Genomic DNA, 17,218 nt, shown 5'->3' with positions numbered 1-17,218 from the left:
AGGAGTACACACATTTCATTTTCAGCACAGGAGAGGAATTTGAATTCTAACTGTGATTTAGGACCATAAATCCAATTGAAAATCAGGGAGCTTTACATCCATAACTCATTCTAGAAAATCCTACATCAGGGCTGGGTACTGGATACAATTTGTAAATTAAAAGGGAAACTTTTAAATAACTAAGAGGGTTTGATTTTAATAGATGTTCACTTTTTTCTTTTTAAGGGTTTCAGAATCGCGCCATTTACACCTGTACATTCCGGCTGGGAGTGCATTCCTGGCAGCCATCACCTCCGTTGTCTATTACCATAATATCGAGACATCCAATTTTCCAAAGTTGTTAATCGGTAGGTCTCACAACTTATCAGCCTTGGAAATGTGATGGTAGTGCTGTGTGTGTTTGTTCTGTGACAGGTCATTGCAGTCTTGGTGCTAGCTTGTGTGGATGAAGCTACACCTATGTTCTGGTCAGCTGGTTGCCTCTGCCAGACTCAGTTCTGAGTCTTCCTGAAACAGTTCTTTGTTTTCAATGCTTCTAACTTCTAATAGTATTCTGTGTGGTGTTCTTGGGGATCCAATGGGCCAAAGGCTTTTCTAGGAAAAACTGGATTTGTGGGTAAGGTAGCACATCAAACTCTGACTCTGAAAGCTATCCAAATCCCCCTGCTTGTCACCGTGAGCATTGAAGCATGATGTAAGATTGAAACCATTTGTGTGTGTGTGATCTATTGAAATATGCAGGGAGTCAAGGGAAATTAATGACATCACTGACTTTTAGTATGACTCTAGATATTTTACTTTGCCTGCTTGGTCTTGCTACCTGTTCCTAAAATTCCCCTTGTAAACTGCTTTAAAACCTTTTGAGTGGAAAATGCCATGTATGAGAACTACCTAGTATACTATATATTTTCTGCAAGATTGTAAATAAACTGTAGCTAGGTGGAGAAAATCTATTACTGCTGACAATCATGTGGCTGGTGATGTGTTCTCTGATGTGTTTAAGTAGATTCTGGACTGTGGATGTCTAAATGTTTCATCATCCTATCAGCTGTTATTTCTTTGGTGGTCCTAGCCATCAAAATTCTTTTTGAGGTGGTTTTCTGTGTTAGTGCATCCTGCTAAGGTTTGTCTTATGTCATTGTAACTCTGTGTATTGAAGTTCTGTTCCAGTTTTTGTCAGGTGGTAGTAAGTCAGTAACAACTAGATTTGAGAAAGCTTTTAAATATTAAAGATTCAGAACTGTATGTTGTGCAAAGCAAGCATCCTCCTCTTCCGCAGAAGGAACTCCTGTTTTTTAAAAAAAAAAAAAAAAATCTCTTCAGATTTTTGTCCAGACTTGGCAACCTTTGACTTCTGTTTTTCTTTTTGTACTCTTCTTTTAAGTAGGGTCTTTTTTGTCTTTTATTACCAGGTGGGGTCTTTTAGATACTTTTTTAAATAAATCAGCACAGTGTATTTCATGCTTTCTCACAGGACTAGGTGTTATGCCTCAGGAAAGCATTGCTAGCCTGTTACAATCACCTATGGAAAGCAAGCAGTGTAGGGTTTTTGCTGTTATTTCAGATGTATAATACAGTGTTTAGTAATTTAGTGTTGCTACCACATTTCTGGTGTTAAATCATTGAGAAGGGTAGCACAAATTTACAGCTGGTAGTTGATTGCCCATGTTTGCATAATCAGTTCTCTGTAGAGATTTCTTGTTTATGATAATTTTGTTCAGTATGTAAAGCACTGATGCTGGATAAGCTCTGAACAGTATTTGAATAATAAACAGTTATAGCAGTGAATACCAACACTTAAGTGTTATTGATAGTAAGTTAATAATTGTGAACTTTAATTTTGCATTAATTTCCAAGGAACAGATTTCTTTAGGAAATCTGATCTTAATAGCTAACTCTGAGGCAAAAAAGAAAATGAAACTACCACACCCTTTCCCACTTAGTTTATTTGATTTTAATATTAATTCAAAGTCTTCACAACCTGAGGGTATTTGATATTTATTTTATTTTTGGTTTTGTTTTTCTTTTTATTGTCTTGTGTTTGTGAGAGAACCTAAGACAGACGTTTCTGGAAGTCTCCATCTTTTATTCTTGACTGCACAAAGTTATTGTTATTTAACTGTGAGGATCATCATCTTTCGATGTTAATTACAACTACTCTTTATTGACAACTGGGACTAAGTGATGGTAACTTTATGCAAATTAGCCCAGTATGAGATAGTTAAATTACACCTGTGCTCAGCTATCAACCCACTAGAGTGCAGTGTGGCAATGAAGCAGCTTTCTTCTAGAGCCTAGTACAAATGGGAACCGTGAGGAAAAGCTTAAGCTGGTGATAAACTTTTTGCTTAGTGTATGAGAAATTAAACCAAAAGAGGCTTGTTCATCAGTAAAATGTTGCAGAGAAGATTTATTATTGCACACACACACAGAGTAAAGTGAATGACCTCATGTGGCATCTTCTGCTGCTTCTGAGTGTCAGTGAAGTTCTACCTACCTGCAGGGCACCATCTGTCTCAGCTGCAGGATCATTGCCTATGCTTGCAAAGAGCTGGTAGCCATATAAAGCAAAGGCTAACAAAGCCTCACCCAAAAGTTACTAAGTCTAGTGGGGAAACTCATTGATGCAGTGCAGAAGACCCTTAAAGGTCTGTTCATTAATTCTGAACAGGCTGAGAGAGTTGGGGCTGTTCAGCCTGGAAAAGAGAAGGCTCCGGGGAGATCTTATAGTGGCCTCCCAGTACCTGAAGGGGCTACAAGAAACCTGGGGAAGGACTTTTCATAAGGGCAGTTAATGACAGAACAAGGGGAAATGGCTTTAAGCTGAAAGAGGGGAGGTTTAGATGAGATATTAGGAAGAAGTTCTTCACTATGAGGGTGATCAGACACTGGAACAGGTTGCCCAAGGAAGTTGTGGATGCCCCCTCCCTGGAAGTTTTCAAAAACCTTCCACCTGGTCTAGTGGAAGGTGTCCCTGCTGATGGCAGGGGGGTTGGAACTGGATGATCTTTAAGGTTCCTTCCAACCCAAACCATTCTATGATTCTATGACAGTGGAAGGTCAGTTATCACCCGAGAATGTTACATTTGGCACTTTCTAATATTTCTTAGATAAATGATAAATGAATATTCTAATAAAATCATAATAAAAAGTCATATAGACCCTTATTTAAATCCTAAATAGTAGAATGGCTGTGCTAGTTCTTATTTCTCCTTTCGAGAGCTCTGCATAGATACCAGTTGAGTAGGTTGTTTTTTCAGGTCTCTTCTGCTGGTGCAGATTTCCAGCGTGCTATGTTTATGTAAATCCTCTATCCTCTGAGAAGGATGTGTTCTCAGCCCATTGCAAGAAGAATGAGACAAAACATGTGGATTAACAGATAAAGGTAGTTAGCACTAGAAGAATGTGGAATGTATTCTTGGATTAAGTGAGATTTTAGTCGAGCATAGAAGAGAATAGTGCCTTAAAGGTAGAAAACAATCTCAAGTGGGATAAGGAGATTGGATTTGATGCCGTTTAAGTTGGGAAGATGGTCGGAAGCCTCACATGAGAAGGCTATAGTTTTATAAGAGGGATTCTGTAAGTACATCTCTTAAATCCTCTCTGCAACTGCACCAGCCACTAAAATACAGTGCTGAAATATCTGGCCTCTTGGTGCTTTCTTCTTACAAACTGGCCTATTAATTTTAGAGGAAGATAGTCTCTCTGTAAATGTCCTAATGCCCAGTACTGTTCCATTTACTGTCCTCACTTAAATGAGAGGTTTGAAACTTACTTCCATAGAAGCAGAATTGGCAGTCCCAAATCTTATACGGACTCTCCATGTTGAATTTAGTTTTGCTTGGAAAGGGTGTCCCCCCAGTACATCTCTACAGGATTTTCTAGGGTACCTCAAGGTAGCTGGAATGCCACAAATTCTTTGAGAGTTGAGCAAGTTCCTGATCATTATCCATGTTTGTAAGTTAGACTTCAGTTGCTAATGTCTTGGTTGAAGACTCTCTGGTATTGCAGCAAGCCACTCGGAAAGCATATCCACATTTTCCTTGGCAGATACAGCAGCAATGAAAGATTAATGTAAAAGAACATAACCCTAGAAGATACTTCCTTAGGAATGGGGAATGGGAACTGGTTTATGGTGTGGTGAATGGTATGGAGTGTGTTTTCAAATCACCAGAGCTTACTGCAGGGATTGTTTACCTCTAACTGACAGTAGCACTTTTAGACCAGTTCAGTAGATCTCTAAAAAGTTAAAGTTGTGCTCTATAAATATCAGAACATCTTTCTTTGATGTGCCTCTATATCTGCATTATAAATTACATATATGGAATTTGTGTTGAACAGTAGAGCAGCAGCAGTTTGGAGAAAATATTTTAATATCTGTTTCTGAATATGTCCCAGAGATCTTCAGGGGGAATGAGATCAATTTTCCTTCAAGCCACATTCATAGCAGTCTTGTAGCATTAACCACATTTGAAAAGCATCATTCACAGCCACCTTCACTTGTGGAGCAGCTCCCTCCCTTGAAGTTGGACTAGATGATCTCCAGAGGTCCCGTCCAACCTCTACCATTCTGTGATTCTGTGAACTTATACAGACAGGTGTTTACAGCACATGGAAATTTCCTCCAGCAGACTTCTCTTTGTGAAACTTTCCAAATATCACAAAATCTAATATGAAAAGGATTTAGAACTAACATCTTAATATTTTCATGTTTGTGGAATTGAATTAGGATTCTGTTTTGATATAAGAAAGGCTACTCTCTGGTTTTATGTATTCTTGTTGCATTCTTTCTGAATTAATGTTTGATGCTGCTGTTGTATATTTTTGCAACTGTGGAGCTGATTAACTTTTTTCTTTTTTCCTACAGCGTTGCTGTTCTACTGGACTTTAGCTTTCATAACTAAAACCATCAAATTTGTGAAGTTCTGTGATAATGGGGTTGGATTTTCTCAGCTTCGATTTTGCCTCACGGGGCTTCTGGTTGTTCTATATGGAATGCTACTAGCTGTGGAAATCAATGTCATCAGCGTGAGGGTAAGTTAGTATCATAAAAGTCTCCTGTGTTTTGGTTGTTTGGTTTTTGGTTGTTTTTTTTTTTTTTTCTTCATTCCTCTTTCTGGGTACTTACTGTGAAGTGCATTTCTAAAGGAGAGAAAAATCCACTTAGAAATAGAAATATATTTGAGAATCAAGAATTAACTCAACTTTGTTAGGCTAGATGGATCCATAATTTTAAAAAATGACAGACTCCATTGTAGTTAAATTAAGATAAACGCCATGTGTTCAAGTTTGTTTTAAAAATGTCTATTATGATTCACAGTTTCAGTCATCAGAAACAAGTATTTCTGATGCAAGGAGAGGCTAGGTGAAAGGAATTGTTTGCTCTATCAGAAAATATCTTAGACACACAAAGAACTGCTCTCTTTTTCCAGGAAACAATCACAATATGTGATTTACTGGGGCAACTGGGATTGCTATCTAGCATCCCAGCTATATTTTTTTTTTTCCCCTCTGTGGTATCTGCAGTCATAATCAAAACTGGGAGATGGCTTTGGAGATCACTAGATAGATAAATGCCAGAGTTCCTTTCACCTGCCCCTCACTTAACTGTGTGCACAAATTAAACTTCGTCGCAGGAGGGAAAGAAATGTTTCAATGTACATTTTCTTGCTGTTTCCCTCACAATAGTATGTGAGCTTTTTCCAGTAATGCAATCAACAATGTGAGTTGCATCTATCACGTATTTGTCCTTCGGTGATTTTTCTTTGGGGAGCTTGTGTGTCTGTATGTTTATTTGATAACTTAAAACAAAAATATGTCTAAAAGCAGACTTTTCAGTAGCATTTTTGAAAGAAAGAGTAATAAAAATCTCAGTGCTGGATGTTCATTATTTATCACATAGATGAAAAACAGTGGATTGGCTTGTAGGAAAAATTAAATTCAAATGTGATATTGGAGAGACTTGCTCATAAACCTCCTCATAGTACAACTGCATAATTAAATGAGATTTAATCACTGGAATTCTACAGTGATTTTATCCTTCTACAAGGAAGAATAAAAAAATGTTACTGACTATTGTAATCTTTTTTTATGTTCTGTTTGTTTGGATTTAATTAAGGATGTTATTGATGGATAAAATGAATTAGCCAGCAGTATGGGTTTTTTACTGCCTATTATGTCTGTGGCAGAGTTTGGAGAGACAGCCTTGTTGCTGTAGCTGCTGAAAGGGATTGGGATGCCTGGAGAGCTGGCCACTGCTGAGGGGGAGGAGGGCCAAGAGAAAAAGGCAACAGGAGAAAATAAAAATAAAGAGTGAGGCCTCTATGCAGCAGAAACAGCAGACATCAGCCTCACCTTTTTTCTCCTGCCTTCCTTCATCTTCTTCCAGAAGACAGAAGATGAACTTGTTTGACTTTTAGTCCCAACTGTGCCTTCTCCTTTTCTTCCACTGTTCCCATTGTTTCTCTAGATGGCCTTTCCCAACCTCATCACCATTAGTAGTGAAACATATCCAGAAATCCTAATCCTAATCCACTCAGATTAATAGGTTTTGGGTACAGTCCTGAGTTGAGATTGAATGAAATATGTGATTCATTCCTTTTCAGAAAGGAAAGGTGTGTTTTTAAGAGTCTTGGCTTTTCATTCCCAAAAATGAGCAATGCCTGAAAAAGTTTTCTCTTGACAACAGGAAATCATCAAGCAGTCTAACCTCACTCTTTCAACGTTTAAACCAATGAAAACATTTGTTAGTGCCATATGGACTGTCTATTTCAGTGGTTTCCCAGTCCCATTCAGGACAACAGAGGTAGCTCCATGTTCTGAGCTCACTAAATGGTGAGGCACTATGGTATGGAAGGTGAATCACTGTGATAGCCTCAGGGCTGTGCTGAAGCTACTGTGTCCCAAGTTGCAATGTCTGGAACTTGGAGCGAGAGACTGGGGCTGTAGTATTTGAAATGTATTTTTTTTCTACAAGTGTGCATATTTGCACCCCATAAACAAAGTAATAGTGAAAGTTTAGGCTGATTTATTTCTCGACTGAATGCCTCTGAGTTTCTTCAAGACTGAGGAAACTGGATTGCTGTATTGGTTGAATTTGAATGCCTAAATTCCTTGAGTACTTTTGAGAAACCAAGACTGATTCATTTATTATCTGTTGTGTTCTTTATCTCTTGTCTATTCTTTGCAGACTTTTATTTTCTATGCATTAACCATGATTCTTTTGGTATTCTTCTTTATTTCAGAGGTATGTTTTCTTCAAAACTCCAAAAGAAGTTAAACCTCCTGAGGATCTCCAGGATCTTGGCGTTCGGTTCCTACAGCCGTTTGTGAATCTGTTGTCCAAAGGAACATACTGGTGGATGAATACATTCATCAAGACTGCCCATAAAAAACCAATAGATTTGAAAACTATAGGCAAGCTTCCCATTGCAATGAGAGCTCTGACGAATTACATTCGCCTTAATGAGGCCTTTGAAGCACAGAAGGTATGTGAAACACGGAATTACGTACGTCTGCTTACTCAGTGCTTATGTTTTTCATTGCTTTTTATGCTATGAGCATAATATAAAATTATATGAACAGACAGGATGCAAGTGAAGTATCCATTAGCATAGCTTTCCATATACAAAGAGATCACATAGCTGTACCTCATAAAAATAGTGAAATTTCTCTATCTAAACATGCATGTCAAAGATATTACTGGTTAAATGCATGTAAAATCCATATAGCCGCTATTTTGATGTGGAAAGTAATTGTAATCCTATTATCATTCTTCCTAATAAGACCCTGAAATCATTCAGTTACAGAGTCAATATTAATGAGGCCTCACAGGACTATTTTTTCCATGTTATTCCAGTTACAGTTTGTCTGTAGGAGAATTCAAGGCCTCAGCTCAAATTCTGCTTGGCTACCTGGTAGGAGCTGAGTGTATGCAGGTTTTTAAGATAAATCCTTTGCATTCTGTCTAAAAAGAGTATAGGTTTCCAGTCTCTGTGTTCACAGGAACACACCCTGTCAGTTCCCTCCCTCTTTTTTTACTTTCTACCCCAGCAAGCCACAAACACTGCACTTATTTGATCCCTATTAAGGGTAGGAAAGAAATAATGATTCTTTTTGTGATATGGAGGACAGTAAAAATTAATGCTTTGTTCTGACTCTGTAAAAACAAATGAAACAATAATTGTAGTTTCTGTGCTTTTCTAGCTCACAGATTGTGACTGATTGTCAATGAATTAAAGGAGGCATAAAAATACCAATAATTTATCAGACCTGGGGTTAACCCATAACATAATCCTTACGATTTTATTTTTTTTTATTCTGAACAGAACAAAAGGTCATCGTCTCCACAAGGATCCAGATCAATTTGGCGTGCTCTCTGCTGTGCTTTTGGAAGACCTTTACTTCTCAGTAGCACGTTCCGTATTCTGGCTGACTTGCTTGGATTTGCTGGTCCACTCTGCATCTCTGGGATTGTTCACAATGTTGGAAAAGGAAATAACACCATCCGCCCACAGGTACAGTCAAAATGTCATAAAAATACATGAGTCAAAAAAGTAATGCTATGGCTATGTATTATTTGGCCTCAGTAAAGAAAATGACTCTGCAATGTATTTGTGAATGCTAGAAATGACAGTAACTGCCTGTTACCCACATTTATACCTTGATGGGGAGCAAAATATGTTACCTGTGCATCTAGTCAAGCTTGCATTCTGGAAGATAGCCTCAGTTAGGATAATGGTGAAGCACATCCAGAATCCCACTAGTATCATGAGTAGAGATTGAATCAAGTATGTGACCTAGTGCTTTTCAGAAAGACAAAATTGTATTTTTAATAGACTTGGCTTTTCATTTCCAAAAATGAGTGATGTCTAAAGAGGATTAAAGCACATGTGTCATTACAATAAAATGCCAAATAATTTAGCTGTGACAAGGAATTTCACTAGTGGTTTTGGAGAGGTTGGTTTCGAAAAATCAACTGAAACATATTTAAAAAAAAAAACAAACCCAAAAACTCAAGAAGCATCTTCCTATTATAAGGTGAGGTCATGCAGGCTGGATTTCTATGAGAAAGCTCACTTTATTTTCCCAGCTCACTTATTGTTTGATATAAGATTTTATTTCCAAAGTCTGTTGACACCAATGGAAATATATCCATTCACTCAGGTACACTTTGGACTGGGTCCACTGTACATATTGAAAAACGTCAGATGTGTTGCAGAAAATTTAACAAAGGCCTCCGACTAAAATTAATTGTTTATCCATTTTGCAATCCTTATCCTAATATTTGGGACCTTAATATAGCAGTTTCAATGGAAACCAGTTAAAGCAGGAAATGAAAAAATTAAGATGACAAGGCTGTGATGCAGCAAAGTGCTGTGGAAGCTTTTTAGCTGTTTCTTGATAATTTGTTTGGAACACTGTTTCAGCTGAAATTATACCAAATCGCTACTTATGGACTATCCTATTTAGTTTTCATGTTAAAAGTGTTAGCTAGTGCTCCTGTCTGAAAAATGCTCAGGCCTGGTCTAGATAGGCCCTGGCTGGAGTCTTATCCAGCCTTGACATCCTCGCTGTGTCCAGCTAGGCAGTAGCCCCATTGTTGTTGTCATTTACACTTTTTTGGGATCACCTAACAGCAACACTCAGTGGTGGTGATAGTCCACGACTGACACCTGAGGGTCTATTTTATTTTTGCTAAAAGGTCTCCGAGAGGCTTTTCCTTCTGTTTTGACCTGGTTTATACATGTTGTTTTTCTATTAAGAGGCTAATTACCTTTACATTTGAAAATTGCTTTTGCTGGATTAGATGAAATATCTTTATAGAATGTATGAAGGCTTTCTATTCAAACCATCTATAAATAGACTGGTGTGCTCAGGAAAACTCCCACGTGTATGCACATACCTAGCCAACTGGGTCTACTTGGGGAAAAAGTACACCAGCTCTACTGCCAAGAATGTTGTAACCTAAGGAGAACCTTACCTTATTAATTGTTTGATCCCGTGCGCTACATAGGTGTGGGGGAAAAAAAGCCTTCTAAAACACTCTCATGTGAAGGCAAAGATTAAGTTGGGAGGAAACATTCTTTGTGTCAGATGTGCTTCTGAGTTTGAGGGCGTTGAAAGTGTTGCCATACAATGGGACAGAATCAGGCGAGGCAAGGAAGCTGTGAGTACAGTGGAGAGCAGTTTTTTACCCATCCCTTAAAGGGATTTCTTCATTTTAAATAGTTTTGATTGAGAAGATGTTGTCATGAGTTAACTGCATCTTTCAAAGAGAAATTCTGTTTGTGAAACTGAAGGCAAAGAGACAAGTCCTAAGGTACAATATTTGCTCTATTCTTCAAAGCCTTTGTGACAGATATAAACTGCTGTGGAGCTGGAACTCTGAGATCACGTGGGTGCCATGGGCAGCATTAACGGCTTTAGTTAGTGCCGCAGTTAGAGCACGACAGCATCTTAAATTCTGTCACGCTCTTCATGTTTATTTATAACTCCAGTATCAATATTTATGGCCACCCTGGAACATTCTTATGACATGATTTCTCTAAGTGTTAATTGCTTCACACCGAAGAAGAGACTGACAGAATGATAACCTTTATATTTTGCTGGTAGCATCTTCCACATTGCAATGTTAGGATTAGCAGTTCCAGTATTAGGAATATCTGCTGACATATCACATTCAAATGATACAGCAAACCTACAGACTCATTATTTAAAAAGCTCTAGAGGTCATAGGTCCCAGTGTTGACATTTAAGACTATGTGAGTCTAGGGTCTTTAAGTATTTAAATAGTGGCCTGTTGCTCAGCCTTTTACTGCTTAGAGCCTACTGGCACTTTTAAAAAAGTGGTATTATCCTCAGGTCAGCAGGGAGATGGGACACTGAATGGCTCAAAAACGATTTATTAAAATAAAGCAGGTAATTAGTTCCACTGACTTCTCAAACAAGGTTATTTGCCTTATATGCAGAAGGTTCAGTAGATGTTCAGTTATTTCCTTGTTTCCCGCAGGCTGACAAGTGTACTTGGACAACTATTGTAGTTTAAACACACAGATGCTCAGTGACTTTGGAACCCATAATGGCCTGATTATGCATCTGAGACTTGGCAAATTCTTGGTGCTTTCACCAAGTGTGTGTATGTGATATTTATATGTTTAAGTCTTCCTTTTCTCTCAAGTTGAGTACTAGAAGAAATAATGAGAATATTAATCTCATTTTTCCTCCTTGCTCATCTATTATGTAATGTTTTGATGTGAATCAATACTACATCAAAATTTAATTGCTAGAAAAGCATGATTTGTTAAAACATGATTGTGTAAAAAGTGGTATTCTTTTACATACATTAAAAAGTGATGTTAGCTGCAGTAATTAGCAGTAGTAGCCAGATATGTGTGTAGCACAGTATTGAAATTGTGCTGCTTCTGTTACTGTCTTTGATATAATACAGCACAATCTGTAACCTTCTTGGTTCATGGTTGTGATAATACGTTTTAGTGTTCAGTAACCTGGCGTGCTAAACTAAGGAGAGTAATTTCTTCAAAAGCAGGTTAACTAGTCCTTTCTGGCAGTGGACATCGCACATCTTTTAGCGAAGGACTGTATGGAGTTACTCAAAGTGTCTTAGAGTTTTGGAAGGATATCAGAAACCCAATAAATGTCATTCTGCATTTAAATAAAGCTTACTGAGTTGGCACATGATACGACTGTTTCCTTGAATTAATACTGTGAGGTTTCAGGTAAGGTTAGGAGCACTTTCAAATTAATAAATTGTGGCTATCTCTGCTTATTAATTATGCAAAACTGGTAATTAAATTACCATTGCACCTGATTTCTAACTTTCTTTTTTTTTTTGTAGACTAAAATTCTTGGTGTTTTCTTTATTTCGTCTCAAGAGTTCCTGTCCAATGCTTATGTTTTGGCTGTACTCTTATTTTTTGCCCTTCTGTTGCAAAGGACATTTCTCCAAGCATCATACTATGTTGCTATTGAAACGGGAATCAACTTGAGAGGCGCAATACAGGTAGCCAATATATTATTAATTAAACTATTTTCATACTATCATACGTGTATTTGTAAATACAAATTATAACTATAGTCATTAAATTCTGAAATGCTCTTCTCCTGACATGTGTTGAACGTAACTGTTGCCATTAAAGATTGTGTTAACTTAGACCTGCATTCTTTCCTCTGCATCTTATTTGATGATTTTCTATAAACATTTATTTGTAATATCTAATGCTGTATTTCTTCTTGAGCATAGATTTGCTGGCAGTAAAACTGAATGTAACTTTTGAAAGAATTTAGGTTCTGAACTTGACCTCTCCCATCTCAGAGGCGTATTTTTGTAACATCCTATGCAAATAATACAGCTTTAAAATGTCTTGTAAATATACTTTGGACAAAAGGATAGGTTGTATTCCCAGTGCATGGAGTAATGTCTTATTTGATGGGTCACGCCACAAAAATCTACCAGACATTGTGGAGTCTGTAACTACTGAATATAAGTAGACTGATAAAATGGAGTTCATAATCATTGTGTAACTGTGAACATCAGATCAAAGTTTTATCTAGCATACAAAGACCTGTGCCTGGAAATGAGAGAATTAGGTGTAAGATTACAATGTGATCTTGCCAAGTGCACTGGCTAAAACCTACCCTCTGACAGCTTGAAAGCCAGCCTTGGAAGTTACACTATTTATCCACCGAACTCGGTAGATCCTGTGTGAGTGTGTGTGATAGATGGATGCTTTCAATAGCAGCATAATTGTTTAATGATTTTACACTTGGAAGCACTTGTCAGCTGCCAGACTTCTGGATTGCATCCACTGGTTTTCCCTTATTAGAGTGAAGTAGAAAATTCCTAAAGAAATAAAAACTTGACCCAAAATATAGATTAATAATGTTGTATGTGTTGTATCAGGCAGAAGAGCTGCAACTAACTGAAAAACACATGGACCACAGCAAATGTAAAAGGAGAATTTTTAGAAAATAGTGCTACATCAATTTTGTTTAAGAAAAGGTTTGTGTTCTCTGCACTGGATATTAAACAGAGGCCCAGATATCACCAGTCATCAGACCATTCAAACTGGAAAATTTCTAGCCATCACTCTAAGCAGCAGAATTAGTGTTAATGGCAGTCTCTGTGCCAGTATCTTTATACATTTTTTCTATAATTTTTCAATGTTCTTTAAAGCTTTTATCTCTCTTCCTCCCCTGTGTAAACCTGCACCTGTTCAACGTGCCCTATGTGACTTCATGCTTCATGATGGACAGTTGGCACTTGATCTGAAGGCACTTACTGAATCAGGGTGACTCCTGTCAGCTAAGTCTCATGACTGCAAAGCATCACTGTGTAGCCTTTTACCAAACCAGCTGGTAAAAGTACACTTTCATCAACATGTATTAAGTTATTTTTATACGTGGCGCCTGGTTCTGCACTGAGGCAGCTCATTAATGCAGCACAGAATCAGACTTGCTACGTTAGTTGTCTGTGAATTAAACTTTGTAATGGGACTGAGCTCTCTAGCCAAAATGTAGCAACATTCTGAGGTAGGAACATGGCTCTGAGGTTGGATGGGGCCTGAAGCAATTGCCAGATAAAAATTATAAGGATTATAATATACTGACTATTGCATTTTGAATGTAATAATATATTATTTTATTATCACTAGTTTCAGCAAGGACACTCCATGGAGAAGCTGGAGGTCTAAACCATAGCTGCTAATGTGGTTCTTGGGCCTGTTGGGCAACAAAGGTTTCGTTCTCTTACTGATCCACAGGGATGCAAAAAGGGAGTACTTAGACAACCATTATGTACGTAATTGCACTGTACTTTTTGTGGGTGAACAATAAGGCAGTAGCTTAACGTTTTTCATCATAACACAAAAAGCCAGACTTTAAGACCTTCGTTCAGGTTACGGGGAATGTTGGTTTCCCTCAGCATGCTGGACTATGCCTATGTTCTAGATGGAAATCTTATGCTAACACCTTTTGATCTCTCTTCCAGACAAAAATATACAATAAAATTATGCAGCTTTCAACCTCTAATATGTCTATGGGGGAGATGACTGCAGGCCAGATCTGTAACCTGGTTGCCATAGACACAAATCAGCTGATGTGGTTCTTTTTCCTCTGCCCTAACCTTTGGGCTATGCCAGTACAGGTAAGGAGATTGAAGGTGCTTTTGTTATGAACGTGCATCAGTCTGTAGTGATTGATTGCATATGAATTTTATGAATGTAGAGATATTAAAGAAGTTAAAAAATAGCTTGAAATAAGGTTTCAAGCTATTAATATCTAGAAACATCGTAGGTAACACATTTCACATCTGTGACAGGACTCTAGATATTCAGGATTGCATTAGGATCTTGACTGCTGCCATACATGCTTTGCATTTGTAAAAAGAATTTATAGGGTACAGCAGATTGTTATTCCAGTGTTTGCACTTATTATATCAGTGGAGTTAACTGAAATGTATTGCAATCATTTGTCTTCAGAATCCCAGCAGAAGCAAGAGAAGCAGCAGTTTATTAAAAAAAAAAAAAAAAAGATAATCCTTTGCATGTTCCTTAAAACTACCACTGCCTCATGGATGACAAATTCTAGTGTACAAAATTCCACAGATTCATTTGTTATATTAAATGGTTTTTCTACTTTATTCTTGTCCTCCTGTCTCTAAATACCACTCTTATCCCTTCTTATCTGTTCAGATACTAAGATTTATAATTATTGTAGTCATATTTATGCAAGTTATAGTGTGGCTTCATTTATACAGTAGAAATGCATTTATCTCTTTCTTGTGCAGGACTAACTGCATTGGGATATAGACTAGTTTCCCTGATCTACTCTGGAAAGGCTTATATGCCAGTTAAAAATGTTTTACTTTCTAGAATTAAGAAGGGTGATGAATATAGCAATTATTAGCAGGAGTTTTTCAGAAAGAAACTTGACTTATTTTTTTTTTATCATCAGGATGGTTTCCTTGAAATTATGGGGGAGAAAAAATGTGAAATGGATTATTTTAAAGTGTGTGTGTGGGAAAACAATGATCAAGGAACATGTACTAATATTAATTTCTAATTGCAAAAGAGGAGACAGCTTTAATGAAATGAAACTGATCTGAAATATCGCATGAAATATGGTTACAGGTTGGCAGTTTGTTAGTACTAATTTGGATATCAGGGTGTTTTTTATCTGTTTACTAGAAGTACCCTGCAGAAAGAGGTCAGTGATTGTATACTGCTAAAATGATATTGCTGAAAGAGCTATGAGGCATTAAGAAGAGTCTTAATCTAATTAATGATAATGTTTAGGGTCCAGTTATTCCCTGGGCTTAGTGTCCATTGTAAGTCTGTTAGTAAAACAGGCAGTGTAAGAGGTGCACTTTTTGTAAGACCACTCTGGCAGCTCAGTGTAGAGAGCTTTAGTGCAACTAAGAATTAAGCCAATTTCATTGCATATTCTGTAACAACATTTTGCTCTAATGTGCCAGAAGTCACAGATTCGTAAAGATTTCCTGATGGTCTTCTGAAAATATGATTATATTTGCATTAAAATTCACTCTGTGATGCTCCCAGGCAGATCAGGACTATCAGTCAGTGTCAAAGCATGTTCCTGTTCTGTGGATGGTGCATGCGTTACAAGACACAAATCAATGAGTTACAGTGGTCACAAAGATTTCTCCAAAGCGTGTTCCTGCAACATTCATTCAATACCTTGTTTTATGAGGCAGTGCAAGCAATTACTGGATGCTCGAGAGATGGCTAATAGGAAGTTGAACAAGCTTTATTATTATTTAAAACAGGTTTTTAATTGTTTTGTTGCTCTTAACAATCAGCATTTCAGCATCTGCTGTGGATGTTGTAATTATCTGTGACTAGAAGACGTAGCCATTCATAACAAGTTAGGTTTTCCATACAGTCCAGATAATTTGAGCCTTGTCTTTGCTCTGGCAGGAGTCAATAGGAGCTTTATCACTGCCTTAAATTACTGTCTGAAGGCCATTGAAATCAATGAAAAGAGGCCTGGGGATGCCCATCTATTGAAAGATGCCCTCACTAGGTTTGAATCAAACCCTGGGAGCAAAATGAGGCCTTATAAAGGCTTCCTCCCCCACCTCCATTTTATAAACACCCTTGTTTGATTTCACTGTGATTATTAAAAAATCCTGTATTCTCATATCTCTGGTTCATTGGCAGGGATAGCTTACAATTGTAATGAAAGGACATTTGTCTCTTTCAAAATTGGCCACAAAGCAGTTTCTGGCTGAAAGTATTTGCTATCTTCAATAAATAATCAAGGCAAAATAATCAGAGCTATTGGTGAGTTTCTTACTCGTGATATATATCTCTGGCAGGTAAGAGCTTTGGGATTTTGATGAAAGGGAAGCAAAAATGTTTCATTACATAGTTGTTTAAAAATATAATCATTACCTTCTCAGAAACATTAATGTGAGCCTTCCCATCTGCCAGATACTGTCCTCCAGCAGTTCAGATATTATCTAAGTACTGGTTATTCTTGGCTGTGTAGTGTGTAGTACGATAAATACAGAATTACTTGCAATAATGCTTACAGATTTCAGCACTTTTCAGATACCAGCATTCACATACTTACATTGAGAATATTTTTTTTGACCTGTACATGATGAATATATTTTAGAAGTTTGCCCTTATCACAATATAAAGAAGATTAAAATGGGATTGGGATGAAGTGAAATTCTCCCAAGCATTCCCCTCACTTTCTTTTCTTCCAACAGATAATTGTAGGAGTTCTTCTGCTCTATTACCTTCTTGGAATCAGTGCCTTAATTGGAGCAGCAGTGATCATAGTCCTTGCACCTGTTCAGTACTTTGTAGCAACAAAACTCTCACAGGCTCAGAGAAGCACATTGGTAAGTGTCTTCAAACTTGTACATGATGCAGATATCACCTCTGGTAATTCTGCATTTGCCTGTGTTTGGAATTACAAAGCTAACTGTGGATTTTGACTAAGAACTGATTCTCAAACATTGGTGATGTTCCAAGAATGTCAAGTCTGAGTATGTGAAAACATGATAAGTGTAAGCAGTAAAGATCCAGTTTTTGGAGTTTGTGTTTTTCAACAAGTACGTGTTTCCCTAAGAGCAAAAAAATTGAAGATCTTTCTAACTTGCATATGTAAATGGTCAGTAATCATTGACTGAAATAGCTTTGTGCGGTGCACAAATAAATTAATCATG

At 37.4% G+C, this 17,218-nt stretch overlaps 1 protein-coding gene across 1 annotated transcript in view; it reads left to right on the top strand.

Annotated features, from left to right (window-relative positions):
* Window positions 1–16,891, top strand: part of LOC104527240 (ATP-binding cassette sub-family C member 8) — a gene marked incomplete at both ends in the record, with an annotated part of 19,380 nt that extends 2,489 nt beyond the window's left edge. Inside the window, 7 exons of the mRNA XM_010170907.1 lie at window positions 226–347; window positions 4,868–5,034; window positions 7,245–7,487; window positions 8,328–8,516; window positions 11,858–12,022; window positions 14,009–14,164; window positions 16,757–16,891. Of these exons, the coding sequence (XP_010169209.1) occupies window positions 226–347; window positions 4,868–5,034; window positions 7,245–7,487; window positions 8,328–8,516; window positions 11,858–12,022; window positions 14,009–14,164; window positions 16,757–16,891 (1,177 nt within the window). The remainder of the gene's footprint in view (window positions 1–225; window positions 348–4,867; window positions 5,035–7,244; window positions 7,488–8,327; window positions 8,517–11,857; window positions 12,023–14,008; window positions 14,165–16,756) is intronic.
* Window positions 16,892–17,218: the final 327 nt, after the last annotated feature.

Source organism: Antrostomus carolinensis, unplaced genomic scaffold (genome assembly GCF_000700745.2).
Source record: "Antrostomus carolinensis isolate BGI_N321 unplaced genomic scaffold, ASM70074v2 scaffold25266, whole genome shotgun sequence".
Classification (NCBI taxonomy): domain Eukaryota; kingdom Metazoa; phylum Chordata; class Aves; order Caprimulgiformes; family Caprimulgidae; genus Antrostomus; species Antrostomus carolinensis.
This window is presented reverse-complemented; position numbering and strand designations above follow the sequence as displayed.